The following is a 26,992-nucleotide window of genomic DNA, read 5'->3' as shown; positions in this document are numbered from 1 at the left end:
AATAAATTTTGCCAACATTGCTTTCAAGCCTGGTCTTTTCTTTACATTATTTCTTTACTGAGCCTGAAGTTCAGAAGGCTGACACTGACTCAAATAGCTCTCTAAAATGGTTTTAGACTATCATGTAGACGCACTCCTTAGGCAAGGGTGTCAGAAGGCCTGCCACTTCATCAACATTCAAAAACAAAACCAACCATTATTTTACTGTTAGAAATTTCATCTTTCTCTGCGTTCTCCTTTTAATATATTTCCTTTTGATAATTAGGATCTGTTTTCACAGGACTCTCAATCCAACTTTATTACAGTTAAAATGTTGTCTAATTTTCATTTATACTAATAAGCTGTGATTTTTATGTTGAATTAACTTGGCGTCTGGTTATTACTTCCTCAAGTTCAAGAAAACCATGTCCTATTTTTCATTAAGGTAAGATACGTTAATCTAATATTTTCTCCAAGGGACCTCCTTCAACCAGCATTACAAAGCTCTGATTTTTCTTTTTCCACCATTCTGTAGCCAGCATTCCAGTAATGACGAAATAAACAAGGGCATAGGTCCAAAAAGGAGCAAGAAAGAGGCAGTGGATCATGGGAAGCAGCATTGCATATTCATCTAGGGGATGGTTAAAAAATTCCACATACTTTGTGTTCAGTGAAGGATTAATAAAAGATGTGTACACTAGGATTTAAGTTCATATGAGGAAATAGAGGAAATATCAACAGACTGATGGGAAGCTTGACGCTCTTTTCTGTACTTTACTGTGAGCAGTGCATGGTAGATTTTGTAGGTTTCTCCTTTCTGTACAGCTTTACTATTGGCACACCAGGAGCGTGTTTGTGGCAATAAATCCTTCTATTAGTAGCCACCACCAAAACAGTCACTGTAGATTGGTGGTGGTGGGGTTATTGAAGGAATAAATGAAATTAATTTTGCATGGATACGTGCATGTCAATTTGTTAACATTGAGATTTTCTTTTAAAACATTGAATATGTTCCAAATGGCGGCTTAGGCTGGACTGTTCATTTCCTTCGACTTTTCAGAAAACACACTCCATCGATTGCCTCCAAATTTCTATCACAGTCCATTGCCAAATACTGTTTTTGCATCTTTGTTAAAATAAAAATGTAATTATCAAGAGTATACATTGGTTGCATATGGTGGAAATTTCTATTCTTTGGAAAACAAACTATTTCAATAATTTCACTTTGAGTTTAGAGTATTTTACCATTTTCATTACATGTCTTTCCTTTTTTTTTTTAAATTCAAATAGGTTGGGATGTTACTGCAATGAACCAATTAGAGCAAAGATACTTGTGGACTTTAAAAACACTTTGCTGTTGTGTTAATTTTTAGTCATTTATGTGGTTAAGTCATCATCTGTCCTGTATTGAGCATTTATAGTTTTACTACTGCCTTCATGTTTTATTTTTAGGTTGAAGATGATTCTATACATACTCATACATACTCATACATAGTCATACTTATCTTTTGATGTAAGATAGCAGATGTATTAAAAATCAATTATCATTTTTAAGTTGATTTTATGCTTAATTAGATGATCAAAATTTTTATTTGGTAATGGATGTTCTTCTTCAATTCAAATCAGCATCAAGAGTTTCAGAAATATTTAGGAAAAAGGTATCTGAAATTCTTTATATTTTAGTATTTTATACAGGTACATAAGTTTACACATGTATACATATTACTCAGAATGTTTGTATGCTTCTTCAAATAGCATTTCTATGAATGAATCATGGCATTGACAGTTGTCCTTAGGCAATCTTATAAAGGCTTATATTGTATATAATCATAAATGCGATGACTTCTACTCAAAAGTAGGTGTGTTAATGAACATCTGACCTTAATTTGCATCAGTCAGTTTGATCCTTTATTGTATTTTCCTTACTTGACTTTTCCCCCCCAGATATCCACGATCAGAACAGTAAGAAGCCAGTTATGGTGTATATCCATGGTGGATCTTACATGGAAGGAACTGGCAATATGATCGATGGAAGCATTCTGGCAAGCTATGGAAATGTCATCGTTATAACAATTAACTACAGGCTGGGGATTTTAGGTAAGTGATGGATCACCTCATTTAAGTGATGTTGCGAGAGGCAATGATGAAAGGATGTGTTGTAATTTGATGGGGCTGTTTAATTTGAATGGTATTACTATTTCCTCAAATTCTACTTTGCAGAGCTCTCTTTATGCCGTTGAATATGTATATACCTGTGGAATCATTTATAACCATGTTCTTTTTAATAATTTCATGTGGTATAGCCTCATTTACAATTTTTAATTTCTGTTTTGCTTTTTAAAAGTTAGTTCAACTTAAATCCTTCCTTAAATAAGTGCAGATTTTACCGTGTTTGTAGACGTAGTCCTATGTAATGAACAATGTGCTTGATAATTTAATTAGTTGATAGGAGCCATAGATATTAGCTTTCTTTCCAAGTATGCTTTCCAAGTTGTGTAGGTGTATTAATTAGTCTATTGTGTGTGGGAAAAGCATTTCATCAAGTTCCTTAAAGGATTATTTGTGTATTTTGCATCTTGTAAAGTTTCTGTGTGGCTGTGTTCCCAGTGGATTTGTATGCAGTGAAACATCCTTTATTTCGTTTTATGATTTGCAGTTAAAGAACATTGGCTAAAATACATGGCTCTACTTTTGTTTCGGTGCTTAGTTCATTTTCCCCTAATTGTGGGTTGGAAATTACTCGTTCTGGGGGTAAGATCTCAAAATTCACTGTGTTTAACTGTTTTGCCTGCTGTTTTTCATGAATAAAATTTCAGACATATTAAAAAAAAAGTTTTGATTTCAAGGCAAAAATGCATTTAATTGGTGCATGAAATTGAGTGTTTAACAGTGTGGCTCTGAGAGATGAATTTGATACAATGTAGTTATGGCAAAATATAAACAAATAAAATGTACTAAGTGAGCCGTGTCAAACAAAAATAAGACTAAAATATTTTCTCTAAACAGATAAATATTGCCAAAGATATTTTATTTTGAACTGATATTTTTATTTTGAACATTTTAATTCATTTATATGTGAAAACAATAATCTACAAAGGATGCTCAGTGATGGTGATTATATGAATATATTTTTAATTTAGGGATACTTGTTGGAAAGCTTCCCCATATATTGGCAAAATCGTACCATTTTGAAGGATGATAATGGACTAAAAATTTCATATAGGTGTTTTCAGTAACAAAACCACTCTTGGCATGGAGAACTTTATTTCATTATTTTATTTCTTTTTTTTTTTTTTTTGGTTCTCTGAACTCAATCTTTGAGGAACAATTTAAATTATTTTGCATAGAAATGTTTGCATGCCTCTGAATATTTTTCAGGTTTCTGGCAAGCTGGTTTGGCTACTAGTGTTTGAAATAGGAAATCTCGTTTCTTTAACTTTACGAAAGGTCCGTTTTCACAGAGAGGTGGAGAGAGGAAAAACCATGTAAGGTCACTGCACATGACCTAGTCAGTAAAGCTGTGTACCGCACTGTAGCTACTTCAGACTGTGGAGGACCTTTGGGGCAGTGTTTTCTGAGCAAAGCACTGGACAATTAACAAGTCATTGCATTGGTGAAGCAACAGAAATGCTCTTCAGCTATATGCAGTGACTTAACCAGGTTGTAATTTCAAGCAACTGATGTTTTTACTCAAGGAGAATTGTGTTGAGAATGGCTACAGGGTGATTTCTGACCAGGTTTGCCCCCTGGTGAATTAATGCACTCATAGTAGACCTCATTTGGTTTTTAGGAAAGAGAAAAAATTGCTTTTAGAACTTCCTTCTTTATTCCTGAAAGTTGAAACAAAACAAAACAAAACCCTAAAACACATGATTACCTAATTTATCTCTGTTAGTGGGCAGGGAGGAAATAAAAGAGGTGATTTAGCATATCCATGCCAGGCTGTTTACATTCCAAGGATGGGCTGCTAAGAAATAGCTGGGAACAGCTAGCAACACTGTAGACCCCCTTTTAGCTGAAGGAGAGGAATAGAGAAGTGTGCCAATTGAGCTCTTTATATAGGCCAGAGAGATTTGTAAATGTGATTTAGTTTATCTTTATTTTGGGTAATGCATTTATCATCGTCCTCTTGAAAACTTTGGCCATGTTCACAGTTTGCTTTGAGGAAGTTACTGTTACAGGTCTTAAAAACTGATTTTAATCTTTTGGCCTATTTAAAAAAGATGATCAAACGAAATGACATGCTGTGCGTTATGGTGATCATCCCAACTAGTGCTCTTAAGAATCCATACATTTTTAATAAAATGTTAACCTTGTTTGAATTTCTTATTCATAAAGTAACATGCCATTTTGCTATCTAATGAATGAAAAAATCTAAGAGTTTTATTTATTTTTTTTACAGAGAAACAAATGGTGTTTTCCTATCCAAAAAGAGGTGGTAACCAAAAAAAGGTGAATTTTGTAAAATGGAAGCTGGGTGTGCTGTAGTGACAAGAGCACAGAGTTTAGATTGAGGAAGACTTGAATTAGCATTCCCCTTTCACACTGTATTTACTGTCCACCTTTGGAAAAGTAAGGTGAATTTTTCTGGTTCTCTTTTCTTAGCCTAAACATGGTGTTGGTGATTTCTCCCTAGCAGTGCAGAGGTTATCAGTGAGTTCATGGATGTGGAGTTTCCTCATCCATGATTGCCCAGCAGTGTTTAGTAGAAGTCAGTGTCAACAGATAGAGCTTTAATGTTACTATAGATACAACGGTACTACACAGCCTAACATGTAACGGCTAATATCCATCAGATACCATCATACTGTTGTAGAATTTGAGAGAGGATCAATTATTTGTGTATAGAAAGGCCAGGACTCAGGAATGATTTTGAGAAGTAAAAATGGTTTTTTTTTTCTCCCGGCTGGACTCGGGAGCTTTCTGTTTCAAACCCGAGTCCCCAACAAGATTTTGAGTCCCTTTTATACAGAGAGGAAAGGCCAAATGGTCCCTTTGTTTCAGTTCTCAATAGGCTTGAATTAGCATCTATCTTCCACATCCTAGGTAAGCTTTTAGCATGGACTGCATACATTCTAGATAAGCTTTTAGCACATGTGGTTTGCATTTCCCCTGAATATTTAAAGTTTATAGAGTTTGCATTGATAAACTGTTTCCTGGGACTGGAGTTATTGCCATGGTTACCAAGGTCAGGCTGCAGCCTCTCACCATCCCACACCCACAAGTCAGGACAGACAGCTTAGGTTAAGGTTTTCTCCGAAGAGACAAAGAGCCTCCCACCCATAGTCCGCATCAATACGAAATGAACCACCTTAATTAAAAAACAAGTACATGACATTTCTAGAAACAAATGGGAAGACTGCTCTCTGAATTACAAACTTTTTCTTTAATCAGGACTATATGAAACAATGTGGGTAGCCACTGAAAATTAGGGCCATATAACTTACTGTCCAACCAGGGCCCTTGGGAGAATGAAAACGGGTGTTGTTTAAATCCTGTTAATAAAATGGGATTGTCCCAGGTTAATGGGGATAGACCAGTGTAGCTATAAAGTTATTATTCATACCTACCTATGGTTTAACCATTTAATGGGTGTTCAGTCTAGGAATCTATTTCCACAGAAGCCTTCCTATTCAGCTGTATACCTTTATGATTTGGACGGTGTGTAGATCTGAAAACTCTCTCTTGATCTTGTTGTAGCAGTTGAGAGAGGTTCAATTATTTGCGTATAGAAAGGCCAGGACTCAGGAATGATTTTGACAAGGAAAAATGATTTATTGATGGCCGGCCGGACTCAAGCCCTGAACAAGATTTTCAAGTTCTTTTTATACAGGGTGGGGAGTCAAATGGTTGCTTTTACCAAAGAAAACTACTTTCTTTGTTAGTTAAGTGTTTACTTGCCTGAGTACCAGGTAGGTTTTGAATTAACATATCGCCCACATTTCAGGTGAGCTTGAATTAGCATCTTGCCCACATTCCATCTGGATGCAACTTGGAACACACATTCAGTCTTACATCTTTTCTGAACATTCAAACCCCTATCATTTAACTGGATTTCTAGAACCTAGGCACACTTGGATACAGAATTAGATGATTTTGAATTTATGCACAGGCTATATTCTATTTCCCATTCGAGGCCAAGTCCAAGTTCCCTTAAGCTTCGGCATCACCACCATCAGAGCTTCCCTGGACTGACTGGTATGTATATAGAGTTTGCATTGCTAAAGTGCCTCCTGGGACTGGAGTTGTTGCCATGGTCACCAAGGGCAGGACTGCAGCCTTTCACTGCCCACACCCACAAGTCAGGACACAAAGGGACGAACAGCCTCCCACCCATAGCCCACATCAACCTAAGCCCCTCATGATAGAATGACTGGAATTCTATCAAACCTGGTTCTTCAAAAAATTTTTTCATGATTAATGTCCAAAGGCCTTTGCTGTAAAAGAGTAAGATCCTTACTGATGGGGACAAAGAGATTTTATTTATTTGTGCCCCCTCCCCAAGGAATTTCTGCAAGCTGCCTGTCTTTGCAACTTCAGTTGATTCTGTCTCCATTCAAATATCCATTTTAGTTTAGCCCACATTGAAGAACCTTCTTCTTTACCTTTTTATCTGAAGCTTAATTTTTGCTGAAATTAGTTGCTTCTTCAAAACTGGTCCCACATCTATGTTTCTGCTATGGGTGTACTTGCAGTGCAGCCTGCCATGGGTTGCCATGGCTTGCCCCAGAGGTTGTTTCACTTGAACCTCCTCATCTTACGTAGTTGGAAATTAAGACTCACAGGAGCTGGGAGGCCCTTACCATCAAATAGTCCACAAAGGACAGAGCTGTACCCAGGAATAATTGAAGCCAAATTTCACATTCTTTCCACTAAGATACCACCTCCTGCCTTGTCAGTCAAAGTTAAGTATAAATTAGCTAAACTACAGAATGACTTAGGGAACTAGATATGACTTTAGCATCCAGTTTAGTGTGTATAACTACACAAAAATTGTCAGATTCTCTGCAGATCTAGATATGAAATTGTGGTAAGACACTTCTAGTGTATTTTCACTTTCCTGAGACTGAGTCCTTAATTGATGGGCCATTTCCATCAAATCACTCTTTAGGTTTTCCATGGTGCACACTGGTAACATGAAACCTGACAATGGCATATAAAGCCTTTTTGTTGAGAGAACTAAGTGTATCTCGTATGGGTGTTGGCTGGTGCTAGTTTCATTACCTGCTTGCTGCCTCTTTTCTATAAATGGAGTTAATAGCTTTGGAACCAGTGTTGACTTTTAAGAGAATTCTCACCTGACAGCTCTTTCATTGTTCCAAGACATGTTTCCTACAGCTTTATATAATTGACTACTCCAAATACTTAAAAATATAAATGTCATGAACACATCCTAGTTTTCCCAGTGTCCTTGCTATCTTGAAATTTTTCATCTCAGAGAATATTGTGAAATAGTTTTCTGACGTTGTCTTTCTCTTCAAGGTCATCAGTTGCATAAACCTATTTATTGCTTTGACAACATTTTGAATACAAGGAAGAAACAGTCTGAACTAAAGACAATCTCGATACATAGCATGAAGAACATTTAAACTAATATCTTGGTTCTAAGAATGCCGCTCTTGGGATATTCTTCATAGAATGTCTTGAGCTACTTGCACAGCCTGTGTAGTCGCCTTCCTTTTTCTTACCTTCCTATCTGGGTCTTTCTTTCATGTGAAGTGGAGGCGTTGGGATGAACTTTCAGTCAGCCTTGTAGTTTTCCCAGAGCTGTTACACCATTACTCATTTGAGAAACTGGGATTCCATGTAAGATCCTATTTGAGAAACAGAGCTTGGAATCATTAGAGGAGAAAATCAGTAGAGTTCCTCTGATGGGGAATCTGGACTCCACGTTTGCACATTTGCTGCTGATATTTTACATTAGAGAGAATTTTGTGGGTCCCTATAATAAAGCTTAAGTACAGCTGCTGAAAAAGTCAAGCTGTTATACATAGAATTTACACATTCTCATCTGAGAGTTAGATACAGCTCATTATTTTGTATCTTCACTGTTTTTAAGCCACTTTCATTTTCTTTGGTTTCCATTTCTTCTTTACTTTGTTAAGGATTTTCTTTTCAATTGTAAATACAGCATCTTATTTATCAAGTTAAAAATTCACAAGTGTGGACATATATAAACCTGAAAAGAATCTACCCCCTCTCCAAGATTGCCCACCTGACATTGCCCTCTTCCCAGTCCTCTCTTCCTGCGATGAAAATGTCTCAAATTTTTCTTTATTTGATTTCCATAACTTGCCTACTTTGACTTCGAACTCTCCTTTCTCTGTCTTAAAAGAGAAACCCCGCTTTACTTTGCGGCAAGAAAACCCCACAGAAAGTTAAGCAGGGAGAGGGGAAAGCCACGTGTGGCACTAAGGGAAAACCAATGAACAAAAGCAGGAAAGGGAAGGAACCACGGAGGCTGTGAGAGAAAGGGTCCCAGACTAGAGCTGACCTGCGTGAGATCTCTTAAAACCAGGGTATGGACAGGCAGGGGCAAGGGGCGGAATAGTCAGTATCGTCTGTGGTGTGTGGTGGACACCCTCAGCCAGCCTGGACATGTGCAGTGTTTGCCCCTTGCTCTACTGGCCCTGCATTTCCCTGAGACGTGGAACCATGTACCCCAGGTACAACATGAGTAGGTCCTGGGCCGTGACGCTGGCTTCCCTGATGAAGAGCCAGGGTGGCTTTCCTCTAAGTCACCTCAGTTTTAAGTTGACTATCGATGTTGTTTCTGACTCTATGAACCATCAGCGTGGAGCACACAAGCTGGGGCTAGTTTGCTCCCAGGAACCGTCCCTCCACTTGGGCTATCCTTTCCCGCCACCGCCAGGGTTGCCCGGGACACAAGTTGTGCTCAGCATTGAGGTGGGAGGGTGGAGAAAATTAGGGAAGGAGGCTTTTCTTCTGGGTCCTCAGAGGCACAAGGAGAGCAGGTGTGCAAACCATTGCAGTGGGATAAGGACCTCCCATGGTGGGTACCATTTGTGCCGTGAGTGATAGAAACAGCAAAGCAATGAGCTGCCTTGTTCCGAGGTGATGAAGGACCAAGGTATAAGTCAGCTGTGCAGCAAACCGCAGCTTACGGGATGCAAAGGGGGTGGGGGTGGTAAATAAGATTCTGGGAATAAGATTCTGGGAAGATTGGGTAAAGAAGATAGACAAATTTTTTTTAAACCAAAATGCAATGAGAAGTGTTGATTGAAATGTGACATGCTACAGAAAATCTTTTCAATATATTTATAAATGATTCGGAGTTTCTTCAAAGAAGTTGAGTTTGTACTTTTCTAGGCAATAACCATATTGGGAAATCAAAATGTTTAGACAAACTTGATAGAGGAATCTATTAAATAAATAACATATTCTCCAGTTATTATTTTCCAGAGTGTCGTTTCAGTATGACTTAACAGTCACAGATGATACCTACAAAAAAAGTTCTTTCCTGGAAATTTTTACATTCTAAATAGAATTTCTTATCCTTAATTCTAAAAGAAGCAAATTTCTTTCTCTTGTATATTCTCTTCATTTTGATTTTCTTCTCCTGTATGAAGAACTGATCATTTTTAGTTGATTAGGATGAGGTGGTTTCTGCCTCCATGGAGACAAAGTATTGCCAAATGAAAAGGACATGAAGGACATTCGAGCACAAAGGATAGGCAAAGACTTACGAAAACAAGCATTGAAACTGGGAGCCCAAATCCATTAGGTTGATTGGAGTGAGTTGGAAATTAAGAATCGTGGTGATTATTTTGTCAGCAAAATGGTTTTTGAACTGTCCCTAAAAGATGATAAACCCCTGAGTATTTCACATGTACATTTACTTCCTTTGAAGTCAGATAATGGGAAAAAAATCTCTAAAAGTCAATTTGATTGGAAAATTTAAAGACCGCTGAAACAGAGGACACGATTGTTCAGATTCTGGCCAGCAGATTTTTGTTTGTTTTTTACATTTCCTGCACACCTGTAACAGTGTGTGGACTCTTCCATGGAACATGAACTGTCGTGATGAAATTCTAAAGCCAGTGTACTTGAGCTACAAACTTTGTAGCAGTGAGTCCCAGCGTTGTGCTGGTTGATTTGTGCAGCACCAAGCATTGCCTCCACTGGCTCTTAGGCTGTCAATCAGTTCTGTGTTCCCAGAACCAGTTGTGTACAACCATCTGCATACACATCAAAGCAGTGATCTCACCAGGGTGCTTTCTGTTTCATCACAACAACACACAACACCTCTATGGAAGTGAACCTCAGAACGTGCACACAGGCATTCAGAGAGGACTTCTTAAGGAGCAAAATGGAATCCAGCTATGGCATGTCCTCCATGCCTTTAACAATGCAAAAAATGGGTTCAGATAAAGGCACGTTCTAATGTGTACTAATCTAGTTATCTGCAGAGCATCTACTTTGATTAAATAAAATAATAATTGGCTTCTTGAGTCAAGTTATCACTTCCCATTATCAAAATTCATAAATATTTCAGAGCACTGAAAAATTAGGACCTTTCTGAAATTCATCTCTCATCAAGATCTGTCTTTTCCATTATTTGAGAATGTATGCATTGATTTTCCTTGTATTATGTATACCAACATCCCGATGTTACAGAGAGAAGGCTGTGTCGTGTTACATGTCTGTAGTCTTAAATGTGTCTCTTAAATGAGATAAGCTCACTTATTATAAACACAAAGAATAGACCTAGGCTTGACATGATCTCACAGGAGACACTAAAAATTCTATCCGGTGAAACTAGGCCTGTACTGAAGTTTGAAGAACGGTATGGCATGATGAAATGTTTCCAGATTGTATCAGTAGTGTCTTCTAACATTCAAAGTCAACTATGTATTTTTCCACGTACCCCAGTAATTATATTCACACCTTGGTTGCTGTTTCCTGTTAGAAACCTGGCCAACGTATTTCCCCCACCACTTCTTCTTGTACCTTTTGAACACATGGAGGATATCTCCTCCCATCTGAGCACCTCTGTTCAGTGTAATTCCGACTGTTAGGTATCTTTGGTCTTCATTTCCATCTTTCCTTCTAAGCTTGACCATGGAATACATTAGCCCTCCCTCTGGTCTCCTTCTAGTGGGGGTGAAGTGGTATCTCATGTGGTCTTGATTTGCCTTTCTCCAGTAAGTAAGAATTTTGAACATCACTCATGAGCTTCTTGACCATTTGTATATCTTTCATTGGATAACTGCCTATTTATTCAAATTCTTTGCCCATTTTTAAATTGAATTATTTATCTTTTTACTAATTCATTGCAATATTTTTTAACATATTCTGAATACATGCTCCTTCCCAAATATGTGATTTGCAAATATTTCCTACCATTGTATGAGTTGGATTTTTTTTACTTCCTTGATAGTGTCCTCTGAAGTACTAATATTTTTAATTTTGATGAAGTCCTGTTTATTTTTTTCTTTTGTCAGTTGGGATTCTTTTGTTGTATACAAGAAGCCTTTGACTAATAATTTATTCCAATATTTTCTTCTAAAGTTTTCTGGTAGTTTTCTTGATTTGGTTATTTAATTTACACCTCTGATCTATTTTGAAAAATTTTTTTTAAAGATTTATTTATTTTTATTTATTTCTCTCCACCCCCCCCCCACCCTGGTTGTCTGTTCTCTGTGTCTCTTTGCTGCGTGTTCTTCCTTGTCCGTTTCTGTTGTTGTCAGCGGCATGGTTATCTGTGTTTCTTTTTGTTGCGTCATCTTGTTGTGTCAGCTCTCTGTGTGTGCGGCACCAGTCCTGGGTAGGCTGCACTTTCTTTCGTGCTGAGTGGCTCTCCTTACAAGGCTCACTCCTTGCACGTGGGGCGCTCCTATACAGGGACACCCCTTCATAGCAGGGCACTCCTTGCGCGCATCATCATTGTGCATGGGCCAGCTCCACATGGGTCAAGGAGGCCCGGGGTTTGAGCTGCGGGCCTCCCTTGTGGTAGACGGATGCCCTAACCCCTGGGCCAAGTCCGCTGCCCGTATTTTGAATTTTTGTGAGTGCGCATGCTCCAATTTTAAATAGAGTGGACAGGGAAAGCATTGCAGAGAAGCTGACACTTCAGTACAAGAAGGGAGTGAAATGTGCAGTTGTCTGGAGGAGGAACAACCAGGCTAAGGGATGAGGTAGTGCAGAGATCCTGGGGCAGAAGACTTCTTGTATGAAGGGGCAGTAGGAGCTGACTTCAGAGACATTGTTGTGTGTTGCACCTCATGGGCTTTGTGAGGACTTTTGTCTTTTTCTCAATGAGAGAGGAAGCCAGTGGAAGGGTTAGAGCATATCTGTCCCTTTAACTGCTGTATTTAGGGAGACAATGAGAAGGAAGAATGACAGTTGTAAATTGTTGCAGTAATGTAGGGGGCAATAATAGTTGCTTGGACCTGAGTAGTAGTGGGAGGGGTGAAAATAAAGGTACCTGGGTCTATACTGAGATGGTTCCAAGAGGATTTGGATTGGTTGTGGGCTAAGACGTGATGCTCAAGCTTCAGGGCACCAGTACTGGTCAATCAGAAGCATGCTTTGGAAATGTGAAAAGTCTGTCATGGGAGGAACAGGTTAGAGAACCAGAAGTCTCTGGAAGGTGTGTTAGGCATGAAAGCAGGTATATAGAGTAGGCTAAAAAAAAAAAGCGAGTCTGGGTTGAGTGGCCAAGCTGTATGTCATTTAGTGTATAAAGTCCAGGAGGGTGAATTGGATTTCCAGGGCAAGGAGAATAAGTTAGGGAGTTCCTAATTGTACGGTCTGTGGCCCTCCCAATGAAGAATAGCCCAAGACCAGATGGCTTCACAAGGGAATCGATCGTTCCAAAAAAAATTGGAAAGGAGAGCACACTAACTCATTTCATGAGACTAACATTACCCTAATGCCAAAACCATATGAAGAGACCACAATACAAGAAAATTACAGACTAACATCCCTTATGAATGTGGATGCAAAAATCCTCAACCCTATGCTAGTAAACCAAATACAACACCACATTAAAAAGAATTGTACATCATGATCACGTGGGATTTGTGAAATAGTGGTTTAACTTAAATCAGTGAGTATAATACACTGCATTACCAGACAAAAGTGAAAAAGCCACACAAGTGTCTCAACTGATGCAGAAAAGGCATTTGGCAAAATCCAGCATCCTTTCTGGATATAAACACTTAGAAAAATAGGAAAAGAAGGAAACTTCCTCAAAATGATAAAGGACATGTATGAAAATTCCACACCTAACATTATTCGCAATTGTGAAAAGTTGAATCCTTTCCCTATAAGATCTGGAATAAGAGAAGGATTCCCAATGTCATCACTGTCATTTAGCATTATAGTGGACGTTCTATCCAGAACAGTTAGGCTAGGAAAAGAAGACAGGAACTCAAATTTGAAACGAAGAAGTAAAACGTGTTTTTTGCAGACAACATGATCCTATGTATGGAAAGTCCCAAAATAAATCCAGAACAAAACTACTTGACTAAATGCAGATTAAGCAAACTGTCGGGGTACAAGATCAACATGCAAAAATCAGTAGTGTTTCTATATTCTAGTAATGAAAAGCATGAGGAAGAAATTAAGAAAAAACTTCCATTTATACTAGCAAATAAAAGAATTAACTATTTAGGAATATATTTAACCAGGAATGTAAAATATTTTACTTAGAAACTATAAAACATTGCTAAAAGAAATAGAAAGATTAGATATTGTCAAGATGTCAGTTCTACCCAAGGTAATTTACAGATTCGATGCAATGCCAATCAAAATTCCAACAGCCCATCATTAAGTGTATATGGAAGAGTAAGGGGCCCTAAATAGCCAATGCCATCTTAAAAAAGGAAAATAAAGTCAAGGGCTCAAATACTTTTAAAATTTATTATAAAGCTACAGTGGTCAAAAGAGCATGGTCACGGCACAAAGATAGACATATAGATCAATGTAATTGAATTGAGAGTTCAGAAAAAGACTCTGACATTTATAGCCAATTGATTTTTAAATTTTTTAAATTTCTAATTTTTAAAGGATATTTAGATTATGTAAATGTTACATAAAAAATAAAGAAGATTGCAGTATGCCCTGCTCCCCACTTTCTCCCACACTAACAACATCCTTCATCAATGTGGTACATTCATTGCAATTGATGAACACATTTTCGAACACTGCCACTAAGCATGGATTATAGTTTATGTTGCAGTTTACACTCTCTCCCACCCAATTTTGGTAAGATATATAATGGCCTGTATCTGTCATTGCATTGTCATTCAGTCCAATTCCCAAGTCCCAAGTCCCAAAAATACCCCCATATTCCACCTGTTTTCTTTCCCCATGACTTCAGAACCTGCAGTGGCTACCCTCTCCACATCAGTGATGTAAGTTCTTCCATTGCTGGGATCACAATAAGTCTGTAATAGAATACCAGTAAGTCTACTCTAGTCCATAGTTCATTTCCCAATCCTGAGGATTCTGGCATGGTGATGCCCTCCATCTCTAATTGAGAGGGGACTTCAGTTCCATATGGCCGATAGATGGGACTCTGTTGTTGCATTGTAGACTCTCTTAGTTCCTTGGCATGGTGGATGTCTTATCATGAATTCCTTGTTAGTTGTCCTGGGTGAGTCCAGTGAACTGGAAAGTAGGTGTTGCAACTCTTTGAGGCTCAGTTCCCAGCTGACACATAGACTACCCAACTATTCAAATCTCTTGGATGTTTACTTACCAACTCCAATACCAACTATAGGTTCAAATAGAAGATACTAAAGAGCCATATGTAGGGAAGTCATAACTGTCTCCAATTCTGTCCCACTGGGGAGCACAAACCCCAAAGTAGGGCCCACTAATAAGTCACCAACCTTATGAGCTATCTGCAATGACCATAGTGCCTCGGTGTCTCCAGAGCCCTCAGGAGTCCTGTTATTTGGGGTAGTGTCTAATTTGGCATTCAATGAGATCCTGCTGTAACATGTATAAGTGTAACCTCTAGAATGACCTCCCAACTCACTTTGAAGTCTCTTAGTCGTAAAACTCATTTGTCTTTTCCCTTTTCCCCATTTCGTCATGGTCTTTTTTCAGTTATATTGCTAGTTGTTGCTTGTTAATAATCCCTCAGTGCCAAGGAGGCTCATCCCTGGGAGTCATGTCCCATGCTGGGGGGGAAGTTGTTGCATTTATATGCTGAGTTCAGCTTAGAGAGTTGTCCAGTTGAGTTTTGACAAGGGTACCAAGTCCACTAAATTGGGGAAAAAATTTATTTTTCAAATATTCTGGGAAACCTGGATATGCAAAAGAATGTGTGGAATCCCTATTGCACACTATGTGCAAAAATGAACTCCCAGTGGACCATAGGCCTATGAATGTAAGAACCAGGCTATAAAACTTCCAAATGAAAGATAGGGAAGCATGTTTAGGACCATGTATTAGTCAATAGTTTCTAAGATCTTACCCCAGAAACATGAGCAATAAAAGAAGAAATAGAAAAATGAGACCTTATAAAAATTAAAAACTTCTTTGTATCAGCGAACTTTATTGTGAAAGTAAAAAGGCTACCTACAGAACCAGGAAAATATTTTGCATTACATATCTGATAAAAAATTAGTTTCCACAATCTATAAATAAATCCAGCAACTCAACAACAAAAAGATAGATAACCCAAACAAAAAATGGTCTGTAGATTGAATAGACATTTCTCTGAAAAAAATATACAGTTGGCTAAGAAACACCTGAAAAGAGGCTTGATATCATTAGTCATTAGGGAATTGCAAATTAAAACTACAATGAGATACCACTTTGTACTGGAATTGCTTCTGTTAGAAAAACAAAAAATAACAAGTGTTAGGATGTAGAGAAACAGGGACACTCATTCATTGTTGGGAGAAATGTAAAATGGTACAGCCACTGTGGAACACAATTTGGCAGTTCCTCAGAAAGGTATGTGAAGAATTACCATAAGCGAAGCCTATTTGGCCCAGGGGTTAGGGCATCCGTCTACCACATGGGAGGTCCGTGGTTCAAACCCCGGGCCTCCTTGACGCGTGTGGAGCTGGCCCATGCGCAGTGCTGATGCATGCAAGGAGTGCTGTGCCACGCAGGGGTGTCCCCACATAGGGGAGCCCCTCATGCAAGGGGTGCACCCCATGGGGAGAGCCACCTCATGTAAAAGAAAGTGCGGCCTACCCAGGAGTGCCGCTGCACACACAGAGAGATCATGCAACAAAAAGAAATACAGATTCCCATGCCACTGACAACACCAGAAGTGGACACAGAAGTGGACACAGAAATGGACACAGAGAAGGAGGGGCAGGGCAAGGGCAGGGGAGGTAGGAAAGGGGAGATAGATAAATAAATAAATGGATCTTTTAAAAGAAAAAGAATTACTATAAGATGAAGCAATCCCATTTCTCATTATATATTCAGAAGAACTTAAAGCAGGGACTCAGATATTTGCACACCAGTGTTCATAACATAGTTATTCACAATTCCCAAAGCATAGAAACAACCAAGTGTCCATCAACCAATGAATTGATAAATAAAATGTGGTATATATGCACACAATGGAATAGTATTCATCTGTAAAAAGGACTGAAGTTCTAATAAATGTGACAACGTAGATGAACCTTGAAGACATCTTGCTGAGTGAAATAAGCCAAACACAAAAGGATAAATACTGTAGGAACTCAGTGATATGAAAGAATTAGAATGAGTGAATATATGTGTTCAGAAACTAAAATACCATTTTCCAGGGCTTGGGAAGGGCTAGGGAATACAAAATTAATGCTTAATTGGTACAGAAATTCTTTCGGGCGTAAAAAAGGTGTAGTAATGGATGATGGGGATGGTAGCACAACTTTGTAAGTGTAATTAGCATCACTGAATTTTATATCTGTGGTTAAAGGGGTAATTTTTGGTTGTATATATGTTATTAAAATAATTACTTAAAGAATATTGAAGTAGTAAGTTTTCAAGGAGCATGATATATGTAACCTACAGTCAAGTACTCAGAAAATAGATGAAGAGACAGGAGGACAGGTAAGTAGATAGGGAGGGAGGAAGGGAGAGTGGGCAAATGTGTCAAAATGTTAAAAGTTGGTGGATCCGGGTATCCGGGTGGGCTATATGTTGGAGTGCTCCACTTGAGTTTTGTGTTGTTTTTGCAATTCCCCTATATGTTTGAAATTATTTCAATTAATATTATTTTCAGAAAAATATAAATATTTAGGGTTGGCCTTGTTCAAATCATTGAATGTACTTTCTGCATAATACAAAGTTAAATTCTTGCATTCAGAGGGTAGAAACAACGGGCAGATGTGAGACTAAGTAAGTTCTCTTAATCATGAATGCTTTTGTCTCGGGGCATCTCAGTGGGATGATGATTGAGAAGGTAATGGATGTTGAAGAGAGAGTAGAAGTTCTGAAATGGCCCTCTGAGCAATGATTGGGCGGGGGAGGGGCTTCCTATTCTTGGGCAACTCTCCTAGTCCACCTTGAGTTAGGATTCCTGGATTCTACCTGAGACCAGCTGCTCTTCTTTGGTTGTAGGTTTTGCTTCTGGATTATTCTCCAGCCATATCTCCTTTTTGGGGACAAATGTCAAGAAGTAGGAAAGTTGGCTTTAACTACCTGAGTTAGTCAGCCAAAGGGGCCCTGATACAGAGGACCAGAACCCTGTTGGCTTTTATAAAGGGTATTTATTTGCAGTAGACGCTTACAGTCACAAGGCCAACTCAAGGTACCATAAGAGCTACTTTCTCATCCAAAGTCATTGGTCACATGTTGAAGCAAGATGATATCTGCTAGGGTTCAGCCTTCCTCTTCCTTTTTAAGGCTCTGTGGTCCCAGCTTCTTCCAGTCTCAGTTGTAGGCTGGCATAAGGCTGGTCTCTTTGCCCAGGGCTAGTTTCTTTCCTGGCTCAGCTGCTCTGATCTCCTCACAAGGTCAGCTGTAGACTCTCAGGTTCATCTCTTTTCCCATGGCCTCTGCCATGTCTAATGAGCTGTCTGTCTTCCTCTGTGTTCTTCACTGTGTATTTGTGAGAATCTGTTTTATCAGCCCACCAAGGGGGCAGGGACTCAACGCTGAGTCGTGCTCTAAGGATGTGGTTGAATCAAAGACCTAATCTTAACAAGCTTTAATCAGACATCTCAGTTGAATCTAATACAATCAAAAGATTATCACGCCAGTTTTGAAACATAATCTATATCTTTTTTGGAATTCAGAAATAATCTGAAACTACCACACTGCCGTTGCAGTTGTGCCATGGGAGACCCAAAATGGAGAGGGGGCAAAACATTTACTGTGTAGTATACAGGAGAGCACATCAGCACCCATTATTCTTGACTTTCTGTTCATGTCTGGGCTGGGTTGGCACTGGTTTATTCGTTTCATTGATGACCCTTATGTCTTTTTCTACTCCCATTGATAGCCATTTCCCTTTCTTCTGGTTGTACTATTTCTCTATCTTTTTATACCTTTAATATGTAGTTATGTAGACATGGGAGCTTTATGGTAACTCTCTGCTTGAAATTGTCTGTTTTCACCAGATTTATCTGAAAGGATAATCTTATTTTCTTTATTGCATTACGTAGATTGTCTATGTAGTGGTTCCTCAGTCTGTGCTATCAACATTTTGGACTAAATGGTACTCTTTGTGGGGGCTAACCTGTGCATTGTGGGTTGTTAGCAGCATACATGGTCTACCCAGGACCCTGCCTCACTAGTTTTGAAATCCACAAATCTCTCTAGACATGGCCCGAAATCCCATCAGGGACAGAAAAGGGCTGGAGAATGAACTCTATTGAGAATCTCTGATTTATTGTGTCTTTCCCTTTTCTGAGAATTGCAGGTCATGCTAGAATGAACTCCCTGTCCCTGAACTCATTTTGTGCCCTCGGTTTTGTGTCACTTCGCTTCTTCATGTGGATAATTTTTGCTTCCTTTAACTGCTTTCCAAGCTCCTTGAGGACTGGGGTCCTCGTTCATATTCCCTTTGTCTCCTGAGCGTCTACCAAATAATAAACACTTTCTGGATGATTAGCTGCTGTAGTGTTTTTGACACCAAAATGTAAAATGCAAGCTAATTAGCAAAGGAGAGAATGTATTTACTTGAACATTTTTATTTCAGTATGAGTGAACTCCTGATTGTCAAAAATCAGTGAATGCCTAATTTTATGCAAACCATGGTTATTTCCACTTCTTAATTGCACAGCTGTTCCTTTTTTCACAAATACTAAAGGTTCCATTTTCCTCGAAACATCTACTTCTGCCTGTGTCATCAGTTCATGCTTTATCCTCATAATGTGTATTAGCTTGATCAGAGGTAGTTTATAACCTTGGCACTTATATTACCTTGAGTTGGAATCTAAAGATAAAAAATATTTTAAATCTATATTTCATAGTACAAATTATAATCAGATTTTGATAGTTATAAAACAAATCAAGGTAATAGCTCTCCTATGTCATTTTTTCCTTTAATTTTTCTCATGGATATTTTAAACCATCATGATGGAATTACACCAAATGATGCTTTTTCCAAGGGTGTTGCTAAATTTTTGCAAATGGCTGGTAAGTTTCTTATATCTGAAAATCTCAACTTTCTTAGATGATATTTGATCATCAAAGCTTGCAGGATGCCACATGATCCTCTGTCTCCTGAAAAACCTGGTCCAGATTCTGGCACATTTTGCAACTCTTACTTTCTTTATGCACCCTCTTTGTTTTCAAATAATATAATCTTGAAGTATCAAGAAGTATACTTTCTGAACCTTAAAACAAATATGTACCTGTGGTAAATGTAGCTAAAGCACTTTTCTTATGCCTAACAAACCTGTACCTTAGTTCTGGCAATGTGTGGAGTTGCATTTCATAATTTCGTATCCAATAACAAGGCTGTAAATATGAAGCAAAAGATGTTACCTGGTGTTTTAGTTTGCTAAAGACTGCCAAGGCTATATACCAAAAGTGGGTTGGCTTTTATGATGCAGATTTACTTATGAATAAGCTTACAGTCTCAAGCTCTTTCTGTGAAGACACTGATTCCTATCACATGGCATGGCAAAATGACGGCTTTTGCCAGTTCCTGCCTTCTCCTCTGGCCTCTGTTTGCTTTCAGTTTCTGGCTGCATTGTGGCTTTCTGTCTCCTGAGTTCTGTTGCTTTCATCTTCTTGCTGTCATGGCTTTATGACTCAGCTTCTGTGGGCTCCTCGATGAGCTCCTGCGTCTTTCTTCTTTATGTCTCTCCATATTAATCCTGTTTATAAAGGACTCCAGGAAGAGGATCAAGACCCACCCAGCGTCATGCCTTATTGAAGTTAGCTGAAGTAATGTAATCAAGTGGTCCCACCTTCAGTAGGCTTATAGCCTTAGGAATGGATTAGCTCTAAGAACATGGTCTTTTTTGGAGCATGTACAATCTTAAACTACCACACCTAGTTATTTTTTCCTACCTTGTTCTCTTCTTTTAAACTACAGTTACATTAGTTTTCCCTCTGGAATTGCAAGTCAGATGTGTGTCACCTCAAAATAGAGATTCCTAAACATTAAAATAAGAAATGAATGCAGGTTTTTAAAAGGCAACCATTTCAAATATATCTCATATTTTAAAGTAACTCATTGTGGTTTTTTCCTTCATTTTTAAAGATACTTTAAATTACGTAAATGTTACATTAAAAATATAGAGGATTCCCATATTCCCTACCATTCTCCTCTCACATTTTCCCTCATTAACAACATCTTTCATTAGTGTGGTTTATTTGTTGCAATCGATGAGCATATATTAAAGCCTTGCTACTAAGCATATTCTGTAGTTTACATTTTGGTTTACACTTTGCAACACACAATTTTATAGGCTTTGACAAAATATAAGGCTGCTTATATCCATCCATCATTGCGATATCATGCCCAACAATTCCCGTGTCCCCAAAATGCCCCATGCTACACATGTTCTTACTTCTCCCTCCCCTCAGAACCTCTGGTGGCCATTGCCTTTATATCAATGTTACAAGTTCTTCCATTGCCAGAATAATAATAAGCTTACTTTGGTCCATGGTTGCATTCTCCCCTTATGTTTGTTCATTCCTCAATCTTGAGGCTTTGAGAATGGTGATGCCCATTCTGCTTCTGATTGTGATGGGGCTTATATCCCATGGGACAAATGAATGGACATGTCTTGCTTGCAGTTGTAGATACTCTTTGTTTTTTGCAATGAGCATTGTCCATCATCATCCTTTTTTGTTGGTTTTCCTGGGTGAGTCTGATAACGTGGAGAATAGGTGTTGACTGCAACTCTGCTGAGATTCAGGGCTCAACTGGCATGTGAACAACCAGAAGATTTAAGTCTATCTAATGGATATAGTGCTAATTGTAGGTTCAAATAAATGGGGCAGAAGAACCATGTGTAACAAAATTATGACTGAGTCTAACTCTGATACAATGGGGAGATACATTATCATATATTCCAAGATAAGAACCCCCTGGCAGAGTGCCAATTTCCTGGCATTGTCTGCCTTGCTTGCAGTGTCTAGATGTCTCTAGAGCCCTCAGGAGCACCACCTGCTTGAGGCACGCTTATGTTGGCAGTCAGTGAGGTCTTTCTGAGATGTGCGTGGTAAATTCTGGTATGACCTCCCGACTCACTTTGAGATCTCTTAGCCACAAAACTTGTTTGTTTTTAGTATTTTCCCTTTTGGTCAAGGTCTTTATCCAAATGCATCTCTATCTAGTACTTGGTAATAATCTCTCAGTGCCAGGGAGGCTTAACCTTGGGAGTCATGTCTTACATTGTAGGGGGAAGGTAGTAAATTTATATGCTGAGTTTGGCCTAGAGAGAGGCCACATTTGAGCAACCAGGAGGCTTTTTTCTTATGGTAACTCTTAGGCAATATATATCATGAGACTAAGTTTCAATTTTATAAGTGCAAGTTTCATAAGTACAAGCATCAATCTCAAGGGCCTGACATATAGGTCTGTCCTTTGCTAGGTATTGTCCATGTACTCTAGATTCTTGCCACTCTATTAGAGAACATAGGAGGACTTCCCAGGATGGGAATTCAATATTCCATCATTTATTCTGTGGGTCTCCACCCATAGAGACAAGACCCATGACCACTTGAACATAAATACGTATTCTGTAAAGGCATGTCCCAGGTGCTCCCCTGCCCACACATCCCCCACCACTGATACCCTGCACCAGTCATCATCCCCTGCCATAGTTGCAACCCTTCTGTAAAGTAAAACCTCTCCAAAAACAAAGCCTGCAAAAAAATAATACAAAATGAAAAAATGAAAAAACTTATTTGCATTTTGCATTTCTTCACTGTAAGATCTTTTATCTTTTATGAATATTGACAATTTCTTCTGTATGTTTCTCCAATTTCTTTTTTTCTTTCACTTTATTTTCCAAAAAGTTCAGGTTACAGAAAACAAACATAGAAAATATAGGGGATTCCATATACCCCACCGCTCCCTGCACTCATTTAGTTTTAGTAAAACAAATAGCCTTCTTTAACCCTCTTATAGTACCTCAACATTTCTTTGCAAACTCATTTGTTTCAGACATTGGTCTTTTGTGCAGTTTTGTCCAATTTACAATGTTCTAGGTAACATTAGATTTCCATTCTTGCTGCACACACCTTATCATGAAGAGGTTTTGTGCTTGTTCCTGTTTTTAGAACCAGTTGGTAATGAGTTTGTAACTTACACACCAGTCGGGTGTTGCTGAGGAACATGGTGTTGACAGTGATAGGCTTAGGGATGCTCCTGTGGCCTCCCCTGGTGGTAGGAGGCATGTACTTTTGTGAGATCTGACTTGAGACCATGGATGGCAGGTCCTTGAGGGAGAGCAGGAGAGCAACGGGCTCTCGAGGTCTTAGGGACAAAACTTTCTTTCAGATGATATCTCTTTGTTGCTATACCAGCCCTCTTTGGGTCATGCGACTAGGAGAGTCCATTATAGGGAAATTCTTTAAACTTTAACCTTGAACAACTTTCCTAGAATGTTTCCAGAGAATTCAACTTTAGGAGCAGAGCTGTATATTCCAGAATCTGGATGAGGTAGGAAGGCTTCATTTGGATAGAAATGAAACTTACAAAAATGTGTCTCCTTAATCCCATCCCCTAGATCCCTTAGACAATGTTTTCTTTTTCTTATTATTAACCTACAGAAGCTCTGCTTCTGCTCCTGATTCCTGCTGAAAATAGCATAAGAGCTTTGTCTTGGTTTGCCAGGGCTGCTATGACAAATTGCACAGTCCGATTGGCTTCAGTGACACTCCCCACTACGGAGGCTCCACATCCAACATGAAGATGTCACCAGGCGGTGCTCTCTCCTGGACCTGAGCATTCTCGTGCTGCCTTGCTGCCAGTCCTTGGTGTTCCTTGGTTTGTGGCTGCTTCTCTGCCACAATCTCATGGTGATCTCTCTTTCCTTCTCTGGCTTTTCCAAGCGGATTGCGTTAGAATTCCCTCTGTTTAGAAGGACTTCAGTCATATTGGATTAATTCATTTTGATTCAAGTTGGCCTCAGCCATTAGGGAAGCTCCAACACTACAAACGCATTTGTAATGCCTGGGACATTTGGTTTCCACAGGACTGTATCAGCTGTAGTTTCAACGGTTAGGTGGTCATTTTTTTTCTTTTTTTGGAGGAACACATTTTAGTGGCAAACACAGCAAGCACGAGTAGTTAGATAGCGCAGGATACGTGCATCATGACTGCAACCACTTCACTGCATTTCCTCAGAGTTCTCTGGATAACTCTTGTGGTTTGCTTTGTAAGGAAAACTTGTTTTCTGGATTTTTTTCCTTTTTAAAAATCTTTACAAAGAGGCTAAAAGTAAAATTTTAAAAATTAAACGGCAGTTATATGGTAATGATTTAGGTGGTTCCGGAAATGCTTATTCCTATATCAAATGCTCTTCTTTCCCCAATGGCATTCCAGACTAGCAGTGGTCATGTGTGAAAATATTTAAATCCATAAATGTCTAGTTAAGTTCTGATGTGTCATACAGGCCCTACCCCTGTGGAATGCATTTGCCCTTACAGAAGTCTATTCTGTAACCTTCAGGAATGTGATACGTTAAAATCTCTGCAGAAGAATATCAGCAGGAGAAATTTGACAAAAATATATAAAAAGCCTGCACTTTTATGTGAATGGTGATGGAGACCAAGGAAATGACAAAAACATGACTGTCAATATGTCAAGAATGCGGAATTCCGTTTTTCTAAAGCTCAACCCCTGCCGAGCCAGGAAGAAAAGAGCAAATTGGCATCATTTAATGTTACAGGCTAGGAAAAGAAAAGCACACCTTTTTCCCATGCACCAACCTCTTCCTGTTTCCTGTGAACCATTCAGATAAATCCTCACTTTGTCCTGTTTCTATGGAATACATGCTTAAAATACTACCCACTCTTTCAGTAAAGATACTTTCATAATTGATTAAATGGATGGCACCCATTTTGAGAAACATCTAGCATTAGGTAGAAAATTTAGTTTTAATTATTCCATTCCATTTGTTTTTATAGTTTAAATTTAGTTGTATCATGAGAGAACATGTGTACTGAAAGGAAGACATTGTTCATTATCAGTAAATTTGGTTTTGTAATTGTTGTGTTTTATGTGTGTGTGTGCATGCAAGATATATCTTGCATGGGGGTTAGCCAAAAACAAAATATTTTATTAATTTAAATCTCCTTTCATTCATTTAAGAAATTCCTGATGATCTTGTAATACGTGCTGGGCTGAGTAGTAACACAAAACTGATGGCACATGGTTCCTGATTTTAGGGAACTTTCAGCCCATTGTGAGAAATAAATCACAGGTCCAATTACTTTCTCTTAAGCTCCCTAACCAATCAATTATATTTATCCCACATCCTTTAAAAGCAAATGGCTTTATTGTAAAACTTGCCTTTGTTTTAAAATAAGAGTAGAAAAATGAAATTTTACAGCTTCCATTATAGGAAAATAAAATATAATATATTCCGTATTCCGTTTGTCTTTAACTTTTTTATAAGATTTTGGTTGGCTATGGAGTTTAATTAGTAACTGCTTTACTTTTTAAAGGGCCCTGGAAAAACTTTGAATTTGTCCTGAATGTACATTTAATGGGATCAAACCCCAGACTCTCAAAAAACTTCCACAGCCTCAGCTCATTCTTCTAGTTGTTTCTGAAATGGTCCTCAACAGAAATGCTTTTTATTCATACATGAATTGCTTTTTACTTCACAATTCTTAGATCTAAAACCAGCAGATGTTACTTTCATCAGAACCTTCATTCAACAGGTTAAAATCTTCATCTTCTTAATCATCTATGATAGTGGTCTTTGAATCAGCAATTTACTTTAAGAAATGGAGGGCTCTTCTCTCTAGTATAACCTGTCTTTCAGCATAAGGAAAATTCATTTTAAATTATATCATTTCTCAGTAAGCTACTGAACCACACGTATTTCCACTGATTTTATATTAACCTTAATCTTTCATTTTTTCACCATGTATGATTTGGTTTAGAAAGTTCACCTAGTATCTTCTGCATGGGTAAATGCTCCTTACTGATTTCACCAAACATCATTGTACACATGAATGTTTCTGGGGTAAAAGAGTAAGTTCTGGAACATTCATTTGAAAGACCTTTCAGAGATGAAATTATGGCATGCTTTGGCAGAAGATTTCCCTGGACCAAACACCCAAGTGAACTTAAATATTCTCTGAGTCAGCAATCAGTATTTATTAAATGCCCAACAAGTCCTGAGAGTTGGATGGTAGCCATTTACACACGTAAACCCACAGGGACATGAAGAGCTTGTTCTTGTAGTTTCCAAACCAGTGTTTGCAAAGTGAGATGGAGCTTTGCTTTTGGAGTTGAGATGATGCTCCTCTGACCTAAAGAGGAAAATCCAAAGACAGAAATTCTACTCACTCAATTCTTTTGTTGGCTAATACTAAACAGATGATGCAGAAATATTTGGTCTTGTAAAGAAGATGGAGTAAACTCTACTCCTGTTAATATGATTTCCTAAAAATAGGCAGTTATTGGCAACATAAAAACAGAATTTTCAGGATGAGAAAGAGATTTCAGTGAATTGCAAAATGTCGAGACAACTGGAATAACAAACAACTGAAAAAACAGAAAACATCTACTTTGAGAAACTGATTGGGATTTCTAAAAGTTTAAATATTATAATTATTAATACATTCCAAATCAATTCTTTGGACCATTAAAATCTATATTGTCTAGCTGCCAAACTAATTCAGCAGCCTCTTTAAGCTGAATCTTGCTTCCTTTTTATATGTTGAAGTCAGATTTTTGGGGGGCATATGGTTTTCTTTTATATTTGTAATGTTGTCCTGCCTTCTTTAGGACCATGGAACACTTAAAACTAAATAGGAAATCTGCTTCAGATGTTTCATAATTATCCCCATGCTAATAGTAAAAATTGTCACAACCAGAACTTTTGTATCGCCCTGTCCTTTAGTAAGTTTTTTACACATAACATACTATTTACCCCACAAAAGAAATATAAATGGTAATTGCTATTTCCTTTTGTAGAACAAAAAACTAGGGCTCAGAAAGGTTAAATACATTCCCATTGGCAACATGTGTAACCATTAGATTTTGTTCTCTGGATAGGTATCCGTCTGAATTTTTTTTAGGAAAAAATAGATACAACCTCAGAGTTTTCATCAACCTTTCTAATCAGTTAAGCCATTTGCCCTTATACTGCAGACGTTCTCAGAAGATGTGAGAGCTGTTTGGTGTTTGTTAATATTACTAATAATATGGTATATTCTGTAATCACATTTGTGTTGGACTGTGTGCACGACGTTCTGATTGAAAAAGTCTCTAGAGAAAACTGAGATGCCGCATGAAGTTGTATAATTTTTGATGAGTTTACAACAGTCCCTGAGAAACCTTTCATTTTTCAGACAGAAAAATATCTTGTTCCCAACACGTTGTTGGTTTGATTTAGGGATGCTAATTCTGCCTCTTTCATTTCTTCAGATACAAAAATAAGAA

The 26,992-nt window shown here is 38.2% G+C and overlaps 1 protein-coding gene across 4 annotated transcripts in view; it reads left to right on the top strand.

Annotated features, from left to right (window-relative positions):
* The window catches only part of LOC101414134 (neuroligin-4, X-linked), a 354,430-nt gene that overhangs the window by 219,366 nt on the left and 108,072 nt on the right, over window positions 1-26,992 (top strand). For all 4 annotated transcript variants that reach the window (XM_058292327.2, XM_058292325.2, XM_058292326.2 and 1 more), the window contains one exon: window positions 1,924-2,076. In XM_058292327.2, the coding sequence (XP_058148310.2) occupies window positions 1,924-2,076 (153 nt within the window). The remainder of the gene's footprint in view (window positions 1-1,923; window positions 2,077-26,992) is intronic.

Source organism: Dasypus novemcinctus, chromosome Y, assembly GCF_030445035.2.
Source record: "Dasypus novemcinctus isolate mDasNov1 chromosome Y, mDasNov1.1.hap2, whole genome shotgun sequence".
NCBI lineage: Eukaryota > Metazoa > Chordata > Mammalia > Cingulata > Dasypodidae > Dasypus > Dasypus novemcinctus.
The sequence above is the reverse complement of the archived record's forward strand: the minus strand, read 5'-3'. Positions and strand labels throughout refer to the sequence as shown.